Raw genomic sequence first — 19,492 nt, 5'->3', positions numbered from 1 at the left:
ATTTTCTGAAGCCTTAGATTATCATTTTTGATGTCCCTTTGACTTTCTATGATTCCGAGCCTAATTTTTCCATCGGATGTTCAGTGATGACTGGTGTTAGTTAGAAATATGGAAAGCTCTGTTCTATATTCCCCTCCCTCTTCTACATGTGTTCTGTGAAATAACACGTGCTTGAGAAATTTTGTATATAAACCATATTATACTTCAGTCTGCGTTGCATGTGGCATTTGCCTTTTGCTGTTATCTTTGGAAGGTATGTGAAGTTCTTGGCTGCCTTGCTTACTTTTTCTTCTCTTTGTTTTCAAAGCATCAGCAACAGGTGGCGCAGGCTGTCGAACGTGCCAAACAGGTGACCATGGCAGAGTTGAATGCCATCATCGGGGTACGTGGCCTACCAGGTCTACCTCCTACAGTGTGTATAACCGGCTTTCATTTCTTATTAATATGATGGCTTAATCTCTCTCTCTCCTTCTCTTTCTAAAATATTGTGTAGCTTAACATTGACCTACTTGATAAGGGCTGGAGGGGGAGGGGGCTTCAGGTATGCTGAGGTGTGTAGCGGAAGAGAGATTAGTATAAGGGAGATGATAGGAGAAACATTTTTAGGAGGAGAAGAAAAATCAGTCTATTCTTTTAATGGGAAAATAAATATCATTTATCCTGTGATACTTAAACCATGCTCCAATAGTCAGGTAAAAAAAAAAGTGTTAGGTTCAAGTTTTAAACTCTTCTCATTATTTCTGTCCTGTAACTTTAGATCACAGTAAAGTCAAGAAGGGCCTCATAATGACCATTTCATGTAGTTATCTTTGCTTTTGCCTTTTGCTTTCCTAGGGTATTGGAACTTTTATAACTGCTTGGTCTTTCTCTTTCTTGTGCCCCTTTCATGAAGTTTTAAGTGGCACCCCAATGAAAAGAACTCTCTCTTGCTGTTGAAGAAGTGATAATTGTCTGCCCTAGTGCCCTCTATCCTTTCACCAGGTTTCTGCTCTCCGATGTTGAGTTCAGTTAGTGCTCCTCGCTGGTGACCCATTGTCAATCACAAGTCACTTGCTCTGCATTAATGAGCCTGGTGAACCCTTCGGTCCATCCCCTGCATGAGTTCACCTCTCCCCACCCCACACCCTCCTTCAGGGTCCAGGATGGTTCTCGGGTTTTCTGCCCTTCCAGACTAAATGAAAGAAGTAGTTGAAACGTGGGACCATCCTTTCTGATTTTATTCATATGTGAGTGCCGTGAGCAGATTCAAATCACTCATTTATCAATTTATGTTAATTGCTTGTGAGAAGATGCCCTGCTGGTCTTTATAGTTCCCTCAGACACTTTGTAATGATAATTAGACATGCTGCTGTACGGATTAAGAGTGCCATAGTCCAATGACGGCCACAGACAATGGAACCAGTTAATCCATCAGGGTTTAAAATTACATCCCAACTGGAGATGGAGAAAAAACATAAGAGCCAAGGAGGATTAAAGAATGAGCCTCAGCTTGAAAACTCTCCTTTCATCAGTTTCTCAATTGCAGATCTGCAGTCGGGTTGCCTGTGGTAAGCTATTGGCAGTCAATTAGGTGAAATAAACTGGGAGGGTGACCTTCATTTCCTTTTAATAGCTTTTTCCTCCCTGAAATGGGGAGCTTCAGTGGATTTTCAGCTTAAATTTTATTCAAGCTGCTTTATTACACTTGACAGCTTAGCTCTGCATAAACAATTCTCCCCTTCTCCTCCTCCCCCCAGGTCTAGGCTCGGCATTTCTCCCCCTTTAGTATCACATTTTGGACTGTTACTTAGTGGGCTCTCTAATCACATTCAACAAAAAACACAATTACATCTGCATTTGTCTGCTGCCTTCTGTACCCTTTTCTTGTGTAATGAATTGCTTTATTTCAGAGATCAAATCAAATATTCGCTGGTACTTTTGCATGTTCCGTGTTTGATTAGCAAAGACTAATAGCAAATTGTACTTGCAGCTCGAGCACAGAATTTTTAACCCTAATGAATGAGGATGGAAAAGCCTGTTTTGATTAAAAGAAAACATATGCAGAGCAGTTCTCAAGTACCGGTTAGACTTTGTGGAACATGTTTGTTTTCTGATAGGCTCTAAATTTTTACATATCATTTTTTGATGGTAAAACTTGTATTTTTAAACCTCAAAGGCTCTGCCCAGTCCGACACATTAGAAAGGAGGAAATTGTATCCACCAGATGTTTATAGGTAATAGTCATTTTGAGTGGAATCAGAAAATGAAAATAGCAGGTTGCTTTAGAGGGGCAGCTGAATCACTAATTTTATGAATGGCTTTAGTCCAGGAAACATGTTGTTGAGATTAGAAAGGCAGATCAGCTCTGCTAGCTAGCAACAATAACACAAATCAGTGTATTGGGCCCAGCAGAGGACTCAGCGCCAATTGCATGTCTTCAGCATACTGGCATGTGTGGTTTTTATCATTGTAATTTTTGAATCAGTGTATTATAATTGTAATTTTTGAATCAGTATATTAATTTATGTCAGCAGGCTCTTTTAAAGTTGGTAGTGATCAATAGTTATCCCGAACCTTAAGTTTCATGCTCTGGCATATGCTTGATTTTTGCTTGAAAGGAATTGCATGCGTCCTGGAAAATCGAAGTAGCATAAAATTGGGTTGACAATTCAGCGGACCTTTGAACCCCTTCATTGAACATGCAGTGTGTCAACCTGTCTCCCCAGAGGGGAGGAGGCTCCGGGAGGCTGTCTGTTCGTACAAGCAGCAGCTGCGCACAGAGTAAATGCAGCCCAGTTTGATAGCAGCTGTCAGTATTGTTCAGGGACCGACTTAGGGTAAAGAACAATGGGAGAGGCCACGCTCTTCGTCTGCATCGACTTTCAGGCTAAGAAAAGAAATAGTAATTTAACGGTTTAGACATCTATTACAAGTGTGAAAGATCATGAAAGAGTACCCCTTAAAATGCAAATGAGCCGAAACATTCTCATTCCCTTTAAGGTACAATCAAGGAGCTCACTGCTTGCTTGACAGGGCTGAAGATATTTCTCTTTAGCAAATTGGGAGAAAGTTAAATATTGTCAAGGACACCAAGCTTCTAGGCAAACTCAGCTTGTGTCCTGGGACTATGGATGCTCTTTTAGGAGGAAGAGAGGATATATTTTTTCCATCCTTGTTGAGTGAATTAATGGTGCCTATTTCTCACCAGCTAGAAAACTTGTTTTATCTGATGGGAAAACTGGATTTTAAACCTTTCCACCACAGCACTTACCTTCAACTTTAGATTATTACTGGTATGTAAGAAAAATAAATTTCTTAAATAGTTGATATTTGGAGAAATTACTGAAATGTTTTGTTTTACATTTTTAAATAGCTTTCACTGATAGCAAAATTGATAATTGGTAGAATAATAACTGCAGCCCTACTTTTTGAATTTTGCTTTTCATAAGGTCTTTTGCTATTAAACATGTTACATTCTTGTAACAATAGAAAGAATATTTAATAATGCAGAGATATTAAAAGGCACAGGGTTTATTTGTTTTGACACACAGCTCACTTGTGCTTTAGAAACAAGTTCATTGTGCAAAGGGAACTTACTCATTTGAGACCTTAATTATTTTATTTATTTTTATTTTTTTTACATATCAGGGTAGTCTCCACAATTTAAGCAGCGTCTCTCAAAGATTTTTTTAAAAACTTTGGAATTCTGTTTAAAAGGCTTAAAACAAAATAGATTATTTGTAGGATAGTTAATGGCTACCTCTGAAGGCAGAGAAAAATTTACTGAAGGACTCTTCAAGATCAGTCCCCACCGTACCCAGGGAGTTTGGAACTCAATAACTAGTGTTATCTTTTAATCTGGTTTCTATGACATAATTAATCGATATCATATAGATATAGATACGTACATATCTGCACACACACATGTCTTTTTAATTGAGGTGTAGTTTATATGTAGTGAAATGCACAGATCTCACCCGTACAATTTGATCTCTTTGGGTGCATGCACAGTCCTGTAAGCAGACTCCTTTCAGGATGCAGGGTGTTTCCATCACCCTGGGAGATTCCCTGTCCTCAGCTAGTTTCCCCTACCCCTTCAAGAAAGGTAGTTGGGTTTTGATTAAAAGGTAAAAAGTGGTGGAGTGCAGTTTTCTTTTTTAAAGACAACAGTTGCATAGTTGTATATCTGTTTCTAGCCAAGTGTCTGCTGCCTAGCTTTGTGGTGTTATGTGTTCATCTTTCTAGGAACATTTTGTGTTGTGTAACCTGGGACAACATGTAGGCCTAGAATCAGATGGACTTGAGTAGGATGCTTGATGCTTCCATTTTTTAGCTTTGTGACCCCGTAAGATCAGTTCACCTCTATCTGTGTCCCATCTGTAGATCATAATACCATCTAGCTTGCATGGTTTTTGTGCGATAGGACCCTGGCTGGCAGCCTTCACCCAGCACATGGGCCTGACTCCTTGACCTGCAGTTTCGTCTGCCTGTTTTCTCTAAGTGTTCAGAGCAGATCTGTGGGTCCAGTTGGCCAAGCCCCCTGTGAGGGGTAGCTGCTCCAAGCAGCAGGTCACCTCCTCCTTTGTCTTTTCTAGTAGTTATGTGGATGCTGGTGTTTGAGATTAGACTCAGCCAAATGCTCTGCTCCTGCATTATGTAGTCGTACGTGAATGACTTTTAATAAGGACAGACCAGTGCAAAAGCGCTGCCATTTAACTTTTGATGAACAAACTTAAAGTTCAAAACTAAGGGGATAAAGGTAAGTTTTGGGAATAGATGGAGAGAGAATTGAGAAGCAAAAATGTGAGGACAGGGCATCATTGGTTTCCTTATTCATTGAAAAGAGGGGGGGGAACAGAGCCTTGCTGGCACTGGGCGGGGATCCTTGTGATAGAATTGGAAGGTGATATATCCAGGTGACCAGTGTTGGGGTTGTTTTTCCCACACCACACAATGCCAGATTCCAGATAGCTGCCTCGGTGAGAACTGTGAATATAAGACAATTTAAGCAGTTTCCCATAGCAATTGCCTGTGAACTTCAGGAACTCAAGAAATTTGGGGTTAATGTAGGCAACTTTGTTTCTCCTTTCTCATTTATTTGGGCACAGTCTGACTTATTTTCCATGAATATAACTTCTGTCAAAGCCTGTGGGGCTCAGGTCTGGGGCTCTGTTTATTGGTCAGGTATGTATGTTTCTACTTCATAGGCAAATTTGTAATACTTTCCTCTTTAAAACAACTTACTGTGAAATAAGCATAGGGTATTTGGCGATGCCAGCTAGGTTGGTTTGTGTGGGGGATGGCTGTGAGTACAAACTCCAGTGTGTCTGGAGCAGGAGCCTTTCTGTCCTTAAGAGATTGAGTTGTAGACCTAAAGGGCTCCCATTGTTGCATGAGATGATTGGTTTAAGGATTAGCAAAATGTTGGATTATTTTTCTCCTCCGGCTGTCAGCTGTCTATAGGATTGTAGTGTGTGATGTTTAAGAGGATGAGGTTAGCCTCTTATTCTTATGAGTATGCAGTTAATCCCTGGAAAGCCCATCAATAACCCAGCTGTAAGTTTCTTTATAAAACAAATATGCCCTAGGAGAATAATGCATGGCCTGCTACCAAGAAGAAAAACCGAAATGGCTACAACAAACATAGATCTTTCAGCTCTAGTAACTTGTACTTAGTGACATACCCTCCACTTAAATTCCAGCAGTTCAGCCCTTTTATTAATTTTCCAAAGGGAGTGAGCAGTATTGCAAAGAAGTCTTTCATGCACCTTACTTCTCCTTTGGTTCAAGTTAGTATTTTACTGAGAGTACAGCTAGTTCTGACAGATGCAGGGTTTGGCTTCAATGCCTGGGTTCTTCTGAGTAGTCAGAGTACCAATTAGTTATTAGAAAGCTTATTGGAGCATTGTTTACTTTTTAATGTCCCCACGTATTTTTTTCATATGATTTGTACTCAATTCCTTGGGGAAAAGCCTACTATTTTCTCTCTTGAGAGTAGAAAGTATAGAGCACCCCATTTTATGAGTTATAGCTATGCGTGTCTTTAAGTATATATAATTTACATACTATAAAATTCCCTCTTTTAAAGCATATAACTCAGTGGATTCTAGTATATTTACAAAATTGTGCCACTATCACCACTACCTAATTCTAGAACATTTGTAACACTACAAAAAGAAATCCCGTATCCCATTAGCAGTCAGTTCTCTTGCCCTGTCTCCCCTGTCCCTGGATTTGTCTATTTTGAACATTTCATATAAATGCAGTCATGTAATATGTGGCCTTGTGTGTCTGGCTTCTTTCATGTGACATAATGTTGTCAGAGTTTAGTCATGTTTTAGCATGCATTTCAGTCCTTTTTATAGATGAATACTACTCCATTGCATCAATATACCACATTTTTAATCCACTCATCAGCTGATGGACATTCAGGTTGTTGCCACCTTTTGACTATATGAATAATGCTGCTACGACCATTTGTGTACAAGTTTTTGAGTGGAATCACTGGATCGTATGGTAACTATGTTCAGCTTTTTGAGCAGTGGTCAGACTGTTTTCCAAAGCAGTGGATGGGAATTCCAATTTCTCTGCATCTTTGTCAACACTTGTCATTGTCCATCTTTTGATTCTAGCCATCCAAGTGGGCATGAAGTGGGTTTGATTTGCATGCCCCTAGTGGCTTGCAAAATGTCTAACTACCAAGTGCCATAACTGGCACTTACTGTCACACTTTTAGCATTAGAGATGCTGTTTTGGGGCATGGTTTTAGTTCAGTTGAGTAGTGGCATCTCATTTGAGGTTTTGATTTGCATGCCCCAAGTGGCTTATGATGTTGAGCATTTATTTTTTTTCATTAAAACCTTATGCAGTTTTAGAAGTGAATCTTCCTAAATAAACATGACTTTTTAAAGCTTATTGTAATTCAGGCCTGTAAGTCCCTGGGTTCTGGTCATTGCCACAACTGTAACAGTCACTTAGGGCAGGCTGGACCAGCAACTCGGTGATGACGCGGGCTGAGCTGGCCTGCGTGGATTGGCTGGCATGCAGAGAGAATGAGGATGCATTCGGGTCCTTGGAGTATTAGGCCTTCACCCTGGTGTGCCTGCTGCATAGCGGCCATCATTTTCCCCTTTCTGTGTCATTCTCTGTGCTGCTGCATTGATAATGGGACCTTTGGATGGGTTGTTATTCTTGTTTTATTTTAATTGTCTTCAAGTGTCTTGAGAATTCTGGCCTCAGGAAGCAGTTTCTGCCTGTTTGTCACCTTTGCTCTTCTTCTTGCTCGAGGCTGATTCACACAATGGCAGGTTTTCGATAACTTCTGTAGTGGTGTCCTTGATTTTTCTGCTGCCACACAGCTCTTTCCCACTTTTCCGGCTTGTTTACTGTAGCATACCAATTTTCTTTTTCTGCACTCTCCCAAGGTAAGGACTGAGTGTTTTAAAAAACAGAGAAATAGCAGAAATCAAGGAAGAGTGGTTGGAGAGAACTGTCAACAAATGCTACTTTTCACATTTTTTTCACTTTAAAATGTTTACCAAGTGCGATAAATGCCACTAACTGTCATGCTTTTAGCATTAGAGATGCTATTTTGGGGCATGGTTTTAGTTCAGTTGGGTTCAGTTTGTGATCTGTGTGACATAGTTTCTCCTGAAGTTATACACGGGATTAAATTCAAGTTGATTCCGTGATTGGTAATAAGGAACTTAGCATCTGGTGAGGGTGAGATGGGCATTGGCCTTCACATGCATGCTGGGTGTCTTTCCCAGTTGTATAAGCAGCTCTGAGGTGATAAAGCATGTGCCACGCCTGGCTGAGAAACAACAATGTAGAAACACTGCACTATTACATTAAAGCTCTAAATGTAAACAGCAGTTAGGTTCATTACAGTAGCATAGTTCACCCAGGCTGCACGAGGTAGAGGTGAGATACAATTTGGAATGCGTGACTGTTGGTTGACACGGATGAGGTTACTTTATTCCTTGTGGGTTTTCGGTATCATTAACTCAAGGTTTGGTGTTTTACATGTCTCACTCTCAGCCTATTCAGATTGTTTGGACAAGAGCAAGTGCATTCATCACCTTACCCCCAACCCAAATCTTTCGTAATTACCTTTGAGCACTAGAACACTGATATGTAAAAGTTACCTGTGTAGGTCTTTCCCAAATTGTTTTGTAAAACAGGAAGTTTTTGTTTGTTTTGTTTTGAAATTGTTGGTGGTGCCAGGTCTCGAAAGTAGATGCTCTTTTTTTTTTTTTTTTGAGCTGTGACAAGGTGCTCAGTGGTGATGAAGGGAAAGTGAACAACTGAATGTTGAGAAGTATTTTTAGTTTTTAAGCAACAACTTGGCAAGCCCCTGGGCATTAGGAACCTGAATTCTAATGTAATGGGACAGAATTCCAGCTTAGATCTAGACCGAAATTTCTCGACCTTAGCACTATTAACATTGCGGGCTTCATAATTCTCTGTGGTAGGGGGCTGTTCTGTGCATTGTAGGATGTTCAACAGTATCCTTGGCCTCTACCCATTAAATGCCAGTAACATTTTATCCCCTTTCCCTCCAGTGACAGCCATAAATGTCTTTAGCCAGTGCCAAATGTCCCTGGGGTGGGGAAGAAGGGGTGTCAAAATTGCTCTGAGAACCCACTGGTCTAACTTGATAGCGTGAGTAACCAAACTGTGTTGCTAAAAACCATCATTTCTCATTAAAAATGCCTTTTGTGGTAGCATTAATAACTGTTTTGCTTGTGTGTTGTGTGCTGTATAGATCTATAAGCATTAACTTAAGACAAAAGTTTGCTAATTAGTGTAAACTAATAAATAGATGGTTGAATTTTCCCACTCTTGCTGTCATGTTAAGAAACTTGCTATAGTTTCCTCTACAGTCTGTTCAGGTTTGGGTCTATAGAGAACTGATGCATGGAAATTCCCCTAATTGGCAGAGCCATTGGCTGTTTATTTTTGTTTGTTTTTGAGGTTTTTCTGGCTGTATAGCAATGTCAATAATTCTTTTGTTCTAAAACATTTTTAAGTAGCATTCATGGCTTTTCTTTTGGTGAAGGTGATGGGTACTAGATTGCCTGTCTCCAGGTGAGCTTTGTTGAGAAAAAATGCTTTTCCAAGGACACATGGGGCAATGAGGCAGGTAGGCTGCCCTTCTGGAGTTTAATTGTTTCACTCTCCAGGATGAGGGCCCTCTATTCCTTTCAATGAATGTTTTATTTTAGGAACAACTCTTCTTATCTGGTAACAGCTTGTTCTGAGAAAAGCCAGAGCTCTCTCTGTTTAGGCTTGATTCTTCTTTATAAGCTTCCGTGGAAGAGAGCTGAGCAAAAGACACCCTCCCTTTTCAGATGTAGGGACGAGGTATTGGAAAGTGGGGACTGGAGAGTGGGCAGTTGAGTCATAAGCCCCAGAACAAATTCTAATCCGTCACTGCTAAATCCGCATATCCAGATGGGTTTATCTTAAGGTGAATGTCCAATGGTTAAGTTTGAGGTATTGAATGCCCTTGAGCTTCTCATTACCTGGGAAAGGAGAGAAACGGGAAGTCTTTTGTGAACATGAAGAGAGGCTGCTGCTGTGCCAGGACAAATGCTGTTCTAGGGAACAAAAGCTTTGCAACCATCATTCTGGCCATGAGTCCAAGGCAAGCCCCTCTGCTATCTGGAAAATGCAGGAGCCTTGATGCCCACCCTCCCTGCCTCAGGTGTGTTCTGAGCTGAGGCCAGATACTGAATATGAAAAATACTATCTGGGAGCTTATGTGAGACAGTGATACCCGTGTTTCCTGGGTCTACTATCTTCAATAGCCTACCCATCCTGTTGCTGTCCTGTATACTTTTCTTTTTGCTTTAAAAATGAAAAGAAAAAAAAAGAAGCTCTCAAGGTGGCCAAGTTAAGGATGGAAGAACCCAGTTGCCTCTAATGATGGACAGTGAACTATTTTTTCAAGGGGAAAGCTTAGAGCAGAGCGGTGTGTAGAGGTGGAGTTGCCCATTGCCAGTTAGGCTCTTAGATATCGCCATTGAGTTATTAACCCAAATACTGGGTTTAACCACAAGATCTACTTAACAGCTGTGTCAAAGCCCCTTTATTGTATAAACCAACCTTTCTTTTCAACAACATATCAGAGAATACGTTCCAGTTGTTTTTCTAAAAACCGACTTGAGTTTGGCAGAAAATCTACTTCCTTCCTGCGTATCCAAATACCGCCTTTGCTCTGGCATAAATCCCACCCCTAAAGTTGACTTTTGGTGACTTGATTCTGGAGTTTTGGGGGAGTGGAGGCATGCAGGGAGGGTGGCAAGGTGGTGTCCTCAACCCTGTAGTTAACTGCCTTCCCTCTGCTTAGCCTCTCTCATCTTCTTTTGATCAGTGCCTGCCTAATTACCCCGCTGCTCTTGCTTGTGTATGCATCGCTGCGTTCCCCCCAGAAGCCGGACGCAGTCCTTCTTCTCCGAGTGATGATAGTAATTGCCGGTCGGGGAGACCTGGTCCTCAGCCTTCTCAGGCACATTCTTGTGGCAGGTGTCTAGTTCCTAATTAAGTGCTAATGAGCATGCCTAGCGGACCGTGACACGCTGCCAGCTTCTTCCGTTTAATGTCTTGCTATTGCCAAGCTCTTAAAAGGTGACAGAGCAAGAATTAGTGTCTTTGGGATGACAGGAAGGTGATTTTATGCTTAAAGAAATTGTTGTTATGATCTCAAATGGCGAATGAGTAGTTTATAAATACTCTCCGAGAATACTATTAATGCTGTCCTCTTGGACCTCGCCCCCTTTTCCAGTTTCCCTCTAATTAGAACTGTGCTCTCTTTGGAAGGGGATGGAAGTTTAAAGAGAACATTGGTTCCTAAAGATTTTTAAAAAGATGCTAGTAGTAGTTGGAGATTTATTGTAAGGTGATTGTAGACACTGATTTCTGCTTTTAAGATGCTGTTTTCTCTTGCTCCTGAGGGTGGGAACATGTTTAGGACTCAATTAAAGATCAGTAGTCTGGGTGGAAATTACTGAAGATCTGGTGTGAAGATTTAATATATTCAGTGCACGCAAGGGAATAATAAATAAAACAAGTAATTGAGTCCCAGGGAAGTGAGCACAAATCAGAATCTGAGGAATTTCCTAACATTACACCTTAGAAATTGAGCTTTAATCGTTTTTACTGTCTCATCAAAAACGAGTTTTATGTTGGACAGCTGAAATGTGGCCAGATTTATGGTACAAGGGCCATTTCTTACATACTTTTTCATTTCTACAACATGCTCTTAAATATAATATATGAGAGCAATGATACTTTTTAATGTGAAGAGACTTATGATCTCTGGAGTGGGTTAAGCGATAGAGGCAGAGGCATTTAGGATTGGAGACTGGGGTATCCGTGGTTGGTGTCCCATAGGTCTGGTGAGAGTGTTTTCCCATCAAGGTCGTTGCCCTCTCTGGGCCTGAGTGTTTTCCTTGTGACCCTGAAGGACTAGGTCTGGGGCATGGAGCTCAGAGGAAGTAAGGGATAAACTAAGCTTCACCTTAACGAAAGCTTCTTCTATCTGTCACATGCATGGCTCCCTGAGGCCTCCCTCTGTGTGTGGTGGCTCAGTGACCAGTGAGCCATAAGGGTCTTTCCTATATTGAGTCCCCTCCCCCTGCTGGGAGAATCTGCAATTTTCTCAGTGCTTTGAGCCTTGGCTCCTGTGAAATGGGAATGTCAGTACGTACTCACAGTGAGAGCTTAATGAAATAAGGACACAAGGTACCTGGGGGTGGGGTGCATAAGAGATGCTGGCTTTTCCTGCTTTCTGAGTAGTGTTAATTAAGGATAATAAGTTGGTTTTGTTTCATCATACCATTGTAAGTTAACGCAAGACTGTCGGGGTGAAATGGAGTCACTTAATAACCGATGACTACTCAGTTACTATATTGTAGGATGCATATCTGTGTGTCCCCAATTTTAACCTTTCTGAAATCAGGATGAGTCTTCAATCTATGGCATCTTAGATTCAACAACATACTGGATTTCATCCCTTGAGGCACTTAGAGGTGGAACTAGTGTGAGTTGTTTACTAACTTAGTTAGGCTTGCTTATAATAAACGGCTATAGTCCCAGGGGGTGACTTATGCCAGAAAGTGACAGTGTAGATCTGAGGATTATATTTTGGGAAGATTGTACCTTGTCAAGTAAAAGCTTTTGATGAACTGAAAGTGCTAATCACCTTTTTTTTCCCTTCCTCTGTCTCCCTCTTTGCTCTCTTCGTGTGTGTATCGCCCCCCTGTTTCCCTCCACCCTATCATGTCATGTCTACTTTCTCCTGGATGCTGCCACCACCACCATCACCACCACCTGCTCCTCTTCCTCCTCTTCCTCTTCCTCCCTCACCACCACCAACAGCAGCAGCAGTTGCAAGCTCAGCACCTTTCTCATGGCCACGGACCCCCAGTCCCTTTAACGCCTCACCCTTCGGGACTTCAGCCGCCTGGAATCCCACCCCTGGGCGGCAGTGCCGGCCTCCTGGCGCTGTCTAGTGCTCTGAGTGGGCAGTCTCACTTGGCAATAAAAGATGACAAGAAGCATCACGATGCAGAGCACCACAGAGGTGAGCGGCCGGGCAAGCCTGATTAGGACTTTGTCCTCACACTCATACAGTGCTGCAAAGTTGTGTGCACCGCTAAAGAAAGCCCCAACCTATTCAGAGAGCAAACAATGAGCTAAGAGGAACTGTCGAAAAGCTTGGCCACTGAAACACAGTTCACCCTGGAAGTGCTCAGGGTTAGCGTGGGCATCTGTAGATTTCTCGATCTTTTTAGATTGCAGGCATCTTGACATCTTGGCAACTGCCTAGTTAATGCCAGTGGCCTGTACCATATTATGGAAAACTGTTAACTGCTTAATTGGGTAATTTTCAAAGAAAGTAATGTTAAATGGGGCGAAATAAGAAGTTAAATCTGAAAGTGAATGTGTTCAAATGAGAGGTTTGATAATTGCATCTGTTACTACTTAGCTTCATAGGCTTTAATTCTAGTATGCGTTAAATATTGGGCAAAATTGCACTTGACTAATTTTTTGAAGAAAAGTAATTTATTCTGTCAAGAAATAAAAAAATAGGCTTTGTGTATGGTTAAACTGTAAATCTTATGTTTACAAAATACTGTAATTTTCAGGAAATCACTGTATTAGGAATGTGCAATGACTTATATAAATAAAAGCCATTTTTAAAACTGTTTGGGGCTTGTGTTCTAATTATTCCCCCCTTTTTTTTATTTCTGTTCTTGCCTCTGTGTCTGAACGGGCATGTCTGTGCGTTTCTTGGTAACCTCCGGAGCAGACAGAGAACCGGGCACAGTAAGTACTCTCGCCTGCCGCACACAAACACACCCCCTTCCCACAGTGCATCCCAAGCTTCCTTTCCTTAAACACAGGCACAGGCGTGCACATTCTTCCCTGTCTCTCAGTGACTAGGTTTTTTATTTTTTTTTAAATATGACTATTCTTCTTGCTCCGGATTTTTTATAAAACTTTCTTTGATGAGAACAACGTGATTTGGGGGCACAGCTGTTTGCTCTGATCCGAATGTGCCCCAGGCCCACTTTAAAAATGTTTCCCGTTGCATTTTGAGTCTAGGTTGCCTGTAGTTTAAGAGTATTCATTCCTATCTTAAACCAGCTTTACAGGCAAGAGGTCACAGCCCACATGTGAAATTGGTTAGTAACGTGTTATTTCTACCCGAACCATTTATTATCCTCTGCAAATGCATCTTAGTTGCTAGGTTTCCATATCTAGTTTTCTTTTCATAATTGTCCTTGGAGTGTGGACTTGAACTTAAATTTATTTTACACCAAAGAATTGAGCATCTTAAGTTCTTAAAAACAAGGAAATTCAGCGGACTTGGAGAGCTCATTTTTTCAGCAGCCTAAGTCTTACCCATTTTACCTAATGCACATTTGATCTGTATACATAACCACGAGTTAGCTGTGGGGAGATCTGTATCTAAAATGCATATCTCATGTTATGATCAAATAGAGTGAGAAATTGGCCCCTTTTTAGCTACGATAACCTACAGTTTTGTCTCCTTCCCTTCCTTCTTTTCTTTCTTTTTGAACATGGCAGTATTTTGACCATCTTAAATCTAACTGGTAGAAAAACAATGGGATACTGAACTTTTAAATCATTCTGGTAACTTTTTTTGGTTATGCATTTGGAAGGAAGATACGTAATTCTTTTCATCCTGAAAAATTTATGGTTTTTTCCCCCTCGCTTTTCCATGTGGAATAGTGACTGTGTATACCTGTGTTATGTATCTTTTTAAAAAAAAAAATATTTTGTTATTGATTTTTAGAGAGAGAGAGAAACATGGACAGGAGAGGGAAACATCTTCCGTCGGCTGCCTCCCACATCCTCCCCACTGGGGATCCAGCATGCAACCTGGGCATGTGGTCTCCCTGGGAATTGAACCGGCAGCCTTTCAGTTCATGGCACGATGCCCAACCAACTGAGCCGCACCAGCCAGGGTGCATAGTAATAACTTGAAAAATTCTCTTTGAGATAGATCTTGGAATACCTTATGTATCAGGATGTGTTGGGGGAATGGATAATGGTGAAAGGATGGGGTAGCTATAGCTAGTTTTAAAATTCTGGGTACTATAACTTTTCTCTGGAAAATGTTGAGGGGGTAGAAAACCATTATAGCTAGGTATTAAACTATCCTCTTCGCAAAATACACACCTGAGTAAACTGACTTTGATTTATAGAGGTAACCTTTATGTTTTGCTCTTTCAGTGTCCCTGTAGATTATCATCTCTGCCATGTTCATTCAATAGAGTGTCAAATTAAAATCTCTAATCCTGGACCAGGGACCAGGAGGCGGAAGATGCTGAGGGAGGGAGCCCATGTCCTTTAGTTTGCTGCATGTTTTAATTTATTGAACTTATTCTAGGTTTGGAACTTTAACTTTTTATTCTCGGTACTATGATTTCACCTTAAATCACTGTATATTTATTTAATGAGTGTTTACTATATGTAAGGTAATATAGGAGATGCACCTATAGTTCAGGATATGAAGCACACATATCACAAGGCCTTTTTCAAGGAACCAAGAAAAGGTGACCAAAATCCTAAAGGAAGGACTAGAAAGTTTCAGCAAAAGTTCTAGGCAGTCCTGGAAGGGGTACCATGGTATGTACCTCTGTGAAATGCCAGTGAGTGGCAGGAATGAGGAGAGGTTTGCATGCTTAAGGTAGCAGAGGCATTTTTCAGACCTCTTTGTGTATTTCTGAATGTGTCTAATAATGCCCATTTGTATTTTTGGCTGAAAAATGGAAGAAGAACTTAATTCACTGTGGAAGTGAGGGTGGGATGGAGCAAGGACAAAATGTTTCTTGAATTTCAGGCAGCTGCGGGTGGTTTTAAAGTCCATGCGTTGAGTCAGCAGTGAAGTTCAAGGCAAAATGTGGATACATTGCGTAAAAAGCTATCTGTAAAATCATGCAAAATAAAAGGTTACTTCATGTGTTACTTGTATGTTTCCTTTTTCACATCAAATTTTTGACAAGTAATGATAATTTCAGAATATTTTCAGAATGGGTACTGTGTTTCTTGCCTAATTGTTACAGAGAACTGTAGGTGGTGGTGATATAAAATGGGGAAACTACACTAATTTATAACATAAACATTTAATTCAGTCTGTAGAGAAGAATTAATCTGTTCGCTGTCCACATAAGTGGGATTTTGCTGCAGTTACATAAAATTAAGTAGCTCTTCAAACTTTGTGTAAAATTGAATATGAGAAGCAATGGATAATAAGATGATGTGTACTATTAGTGCCTAAAATATTATAGTGCTTATCCCTTTAATAAAGTGGTTTGAATTACGAAGTCGGATTTTACTTGGCTGATGAAGTGAGTTGATTGCTCTGTAATGCTCTTGCTTCTTTTCACCCAATTAGGGGTTAAGAGTAGTTGCTACAAGGCAGGGGTTTTCAAACCTTATGGTCTCAGGATCTTTTTGTACCCTTAAATTAAAATTATTGATGACCCCAAAGAACTTTTGTTTATGTGGGTTATATATTTTGAAATTTTTCTGGATTAGAGATAAAACAAATTTTAAAATCACTTAGGCAGATAAAGAGCTATTTAATTTGTGTGAACACTATTAATGAAAAACTATTTTCCAACATAAAAAAATGATAGTGGGTAGAGGGGTTTTGTCTTACCCATTTGCAGATGTCTTTAGTGCCTGGTTTAAAAAAGGATGGCTGTATTCTCATCACCGGCTGCATTCTTTCTATTGGGAAACATTGTTTTAAAGTATAGGAAGAAAGTCTGCCTCAAAGAGATATGTAAGTTTCTCTGGGAACATCAGGGGTTCTTGGACCAAACCCTGAGAACCTCTGCCATAAGACTGAGGAGTTCTGAAAAGTTCCAGACTAGTCTAGTCTAATATTTTCCTGCTTTTCTTTGTATAGTGAACATACATTATTTATATTAAGTGCAAAAACCAGGAACTTATCTAGATCCAGAGGGGAGGGGATGTGGGTGTGTATGGATTTGTATCTGTAAGTCTAGAACTGGTTTGCAGGTTGTGTTTGCTTATTTTTAGTGACAAAATTATCCCATTTGCTAGTTTAAGGTTTTACGGTAGGGAAAACAAGTGAGCCTTAATGTAACCCGTTTTAATGTTAAACCCAGGAAATGAAAGCACTAAGAAAAGGTTGAAAACATGGGCACTATTTTTAAGTTGCTTGTTTCTGAAACAGGAATGAATGATAAAGCCAGTAACTTTTATTTTGCTCTTTGGCTGTTGTTTATAAGTTAAGATTTGACTGGTGTTTTTCTAATTTGCAAAACTTGGTGGTTGTAGTTTTTAACATAAGCCTACTAGCAAAATGCTACTTACTATTGAACAAAGAAATATGAGATGACCTAACAAAGGCCTTTATTTCTTCAGTAGTAATAAAACTTTAGATATTTCCATTAGAGATGAATTGCATTAACTTTTGGCTGAAGAGAGTATCATTTAAATAAGTCGGCTTGAAAGATCTGGAATTAAGAGAATTGACTAAGAGTTGTATGGCTTTTAAGAAAATAGGATAGAAATGTGTTTAAATCCTCATTAGTTTAACAAATACATAGTGAGCACTTACTATGTGCCCTGCACTGTTGGAGGCACTGTGTATACTTGGTGCCATTTTGCAGTGATGTCTTTTAATGTCCCAGTCAGATATTTTTTAAATGAAAATACCGAAATTCCTAATGCGTGTGATCACTCTTTGGAACATTGGGAAAAGGGAGCACACTTGGGAGTGGGGTTTGGAAGAGACCCCAGAGCACAGAGGGTCTGTGGACTTAGGCAGGGCTCCTAGATGGGCTTCAGAAGGTTCTTGAACCCTCTCAAAACTGCATGCAGAGTGTTCTGGGGAGAGAGATAACTTCCATCAAATTCTCAAAAGGGGTTCCTGCGCCAGAGAAGCCTAAGTACTATTCATCTACATTAGAGACCATAACAGTGCAATTATCATCACTTTATCAATCATACACCAAGCTCAGGGAGGTTGGGTGCCTCTGGTCATACATTTGCTTAGTTAATGGCAGTCAAAAATTAGATGTCTCTCAGAGGGACTGTGTTGTCACTCCCATCGCTGGCTTCTAAAATGGTCAGGTTCATATTTGGAACTTATTTAAAAGTACTTAGGACAACCATCACTATTCAATGTAAGGTGGTGTCTTTGTTTTTCTTCTCTAGTAGTTCTGCCTGCCTAGTTAACTGGCCGAGGTAGCACAAAGCCAGACCCTAGTTCAGACCACCCATCACTTCACTTTTTTTCAAGACGACCCTCAGCACTGGAGAGCACGGGGAAGTAAGACGTGAGGCCTTCTTTGGAAAAAATTGTATTGTTGCTCTTTTTTTGAAATTTTATTTTTGAATATCACATTATCTCCAGTTTCTCTTCAGGATTATGGCAGTTCAGGATTACGGCAACACGAGGGGTGGGAGTGATAGAAAGAACACCCGTTGTGGACAAGAACATGCTGCGGTGGAATTCTGACTGCACGGACAAGCCTCATCTGTAACATGGCGATGGTGGTGGCCTCACAGGGTGAGGGCTTAGGAACCAGGAACAGCAAGTCATCAGGCAGAGCCGAGCAAGCCTTTAGGATTCCCCTCCCCCTGAGTACCTGCTAGCAAGGCAGTAAACACAGTCGTGCCCAACAAAGTTTCTTGTGGTTTCCTTTCCTTTGTAAAATACAATGGGTAAGACAGTTGTGGAGGTTAGGGCCTAGTGACAGGGTGTCAGTTACTGGTGCTTTTTAGGACATTGGGACCATAGACTGATGTCAGCTTTCTATGAACTTTATCAGTCTCATGATAATCAAGTTGGTCAAACGTAGGTAGGAACTAGGAGAAGGTATTTTCATCTAAATGTTTATGACTTTATCTTGACCTGGTGCATGCCAAGGAATTGCCTAGAAATAAAGGGTAGAACTGAGAAGAGTCACCTGAAATATCAGTATTTAGGCACAATGGAAAACACTGACGTTTTCTCAGACAGTTGTCTCAGCAGATTTCCCTCTTGACAGAATTTAAAACCATGTGCTTAAAAAAAATGGATCCTCTGGGAAAACTGGCACCACTGTCATGAGAAGGGTGAAATCCTGAAGAAAGGGGGGCCCCAGCTGTTTCTAGGTTGTTAAGAGTGTATGCCTGTAACAGGTGAGGCATCTGTTTATGTGGCTGCCATATCCCACCAGGTGGATATTGGAGCCTGCGTGTGACCAGAAATGTGTCAGTTTTATCTCACTGCATTTATAGTGAATATAGGGCATCTTTACTCTAAAAACAACAAGAAAAAACCAAAGAACAGGTAGAGACCATTTTCTCCCTCCAAAATCTTTTCTAGACTTAGTTTGTGTATTAAAAATTATTTTTAAATGATTATATTTATTGTCAGCTCCAAAGTTTTTATTTGTTTTATTTTGCTTTACCTGGAGAAGGCGAGTGGAAGGCAAGCTGGGGGTGTAGAGGGTGATGTCTAAGGCATCTTGTGATTTAATTTAATACCTCTTCGAGGCCAAATATAGCCTGGGTGTCTCCTGCATGGCTTCGTTCTCTTCCCGGAGCCCTCCTGACTGAGTCCCCCTTCTGCATCCCACAGCGCTGAGTTCCTAGATCAAGGTGCAAGAGCACACTTCTTTCTGTATTTTGCTTTTTAACTATGAAAAATAGATGTATACCCTTCAGCACAACTGCTTCACAGCCAGGGCTTCTGAGATGTGATGTGGTTGCCAAGTGGACACGTTTCCACACTTCTCCACTTTCTTCCCCTTTTCACCATTGACAGGTAGGGATCTTGTTAGTTTTATGGGCAAAAAATACATTTGTCGAAATGTCAGGCAGAATACGAGAATGACCAATTGGACTGTAGCAAAAAGTACAGCATGGGGTGATGACTTAATTGGTACCAGGTGTTGGTGGAGAAGGCACACAGATGTGATGGGGTGCGTCGTTGCCTAATTGTTTTAATGTT

At 40.7% G+C, this 19,492-nt stretch overlaps 1 protein-coding gene across 5 annotated transcripts in view; it reads left to right on the top strand.

Annotated features, from left to right (window-relative positions):
* The window catches only part of LOC107544870 (TLE family member 1, transcriptional corepressor), an 81,922-nt gene that overhangs the window by 29,115 nt on the left and 33,315 nt on the right, over positions 1 to 19,492 (top strand). For 4 of the 5 annotated variants that reach the window (XM_087822717.1, XM_087822720.1, XM_087822721.1 and 1 more), the window contains 3 exons: positions 308 to 412; positions 12,364 to 12,568; positions 13,298 to 13,314. In XM_087822717.1, the coding sequence (XP_087678843.1) occupies positions 308 to 412; positions 12,364 to 12,568; positions 13,298 to 13,314 (327 nt within the window). The remainder of the gene's footprint in view (positions 1 to 307; positions 413 to 12,363; positions 12,569 to 13,297; positions 13,315 to 19,492) is intronic. The other variant, XM_087822718.1, reaches the window with a different exon arrangement.

The sequence above is a fragment of the Miniopterus natalensis genome, chromosome 12, assembly GCF_054644295.1.
Source record: "Miniopterus natalensis isolate mMinNat1 chromosome 12, mMinNat1.hap1, whole genome shotgun sequence".
NCBI classification, from domain to species: domain Eukaryota; kingdom Metazoa; phylum Chordata; class Mammalia; order Chiroptera; family Miniopteridae; genus Miniopterus; species Miniopterus natalensis.
The sequence above is the reverse complement of the archived record's forward strand: the minus strand, read 5'-3'. Positions and strand labels throughout refer to the sequence as shown.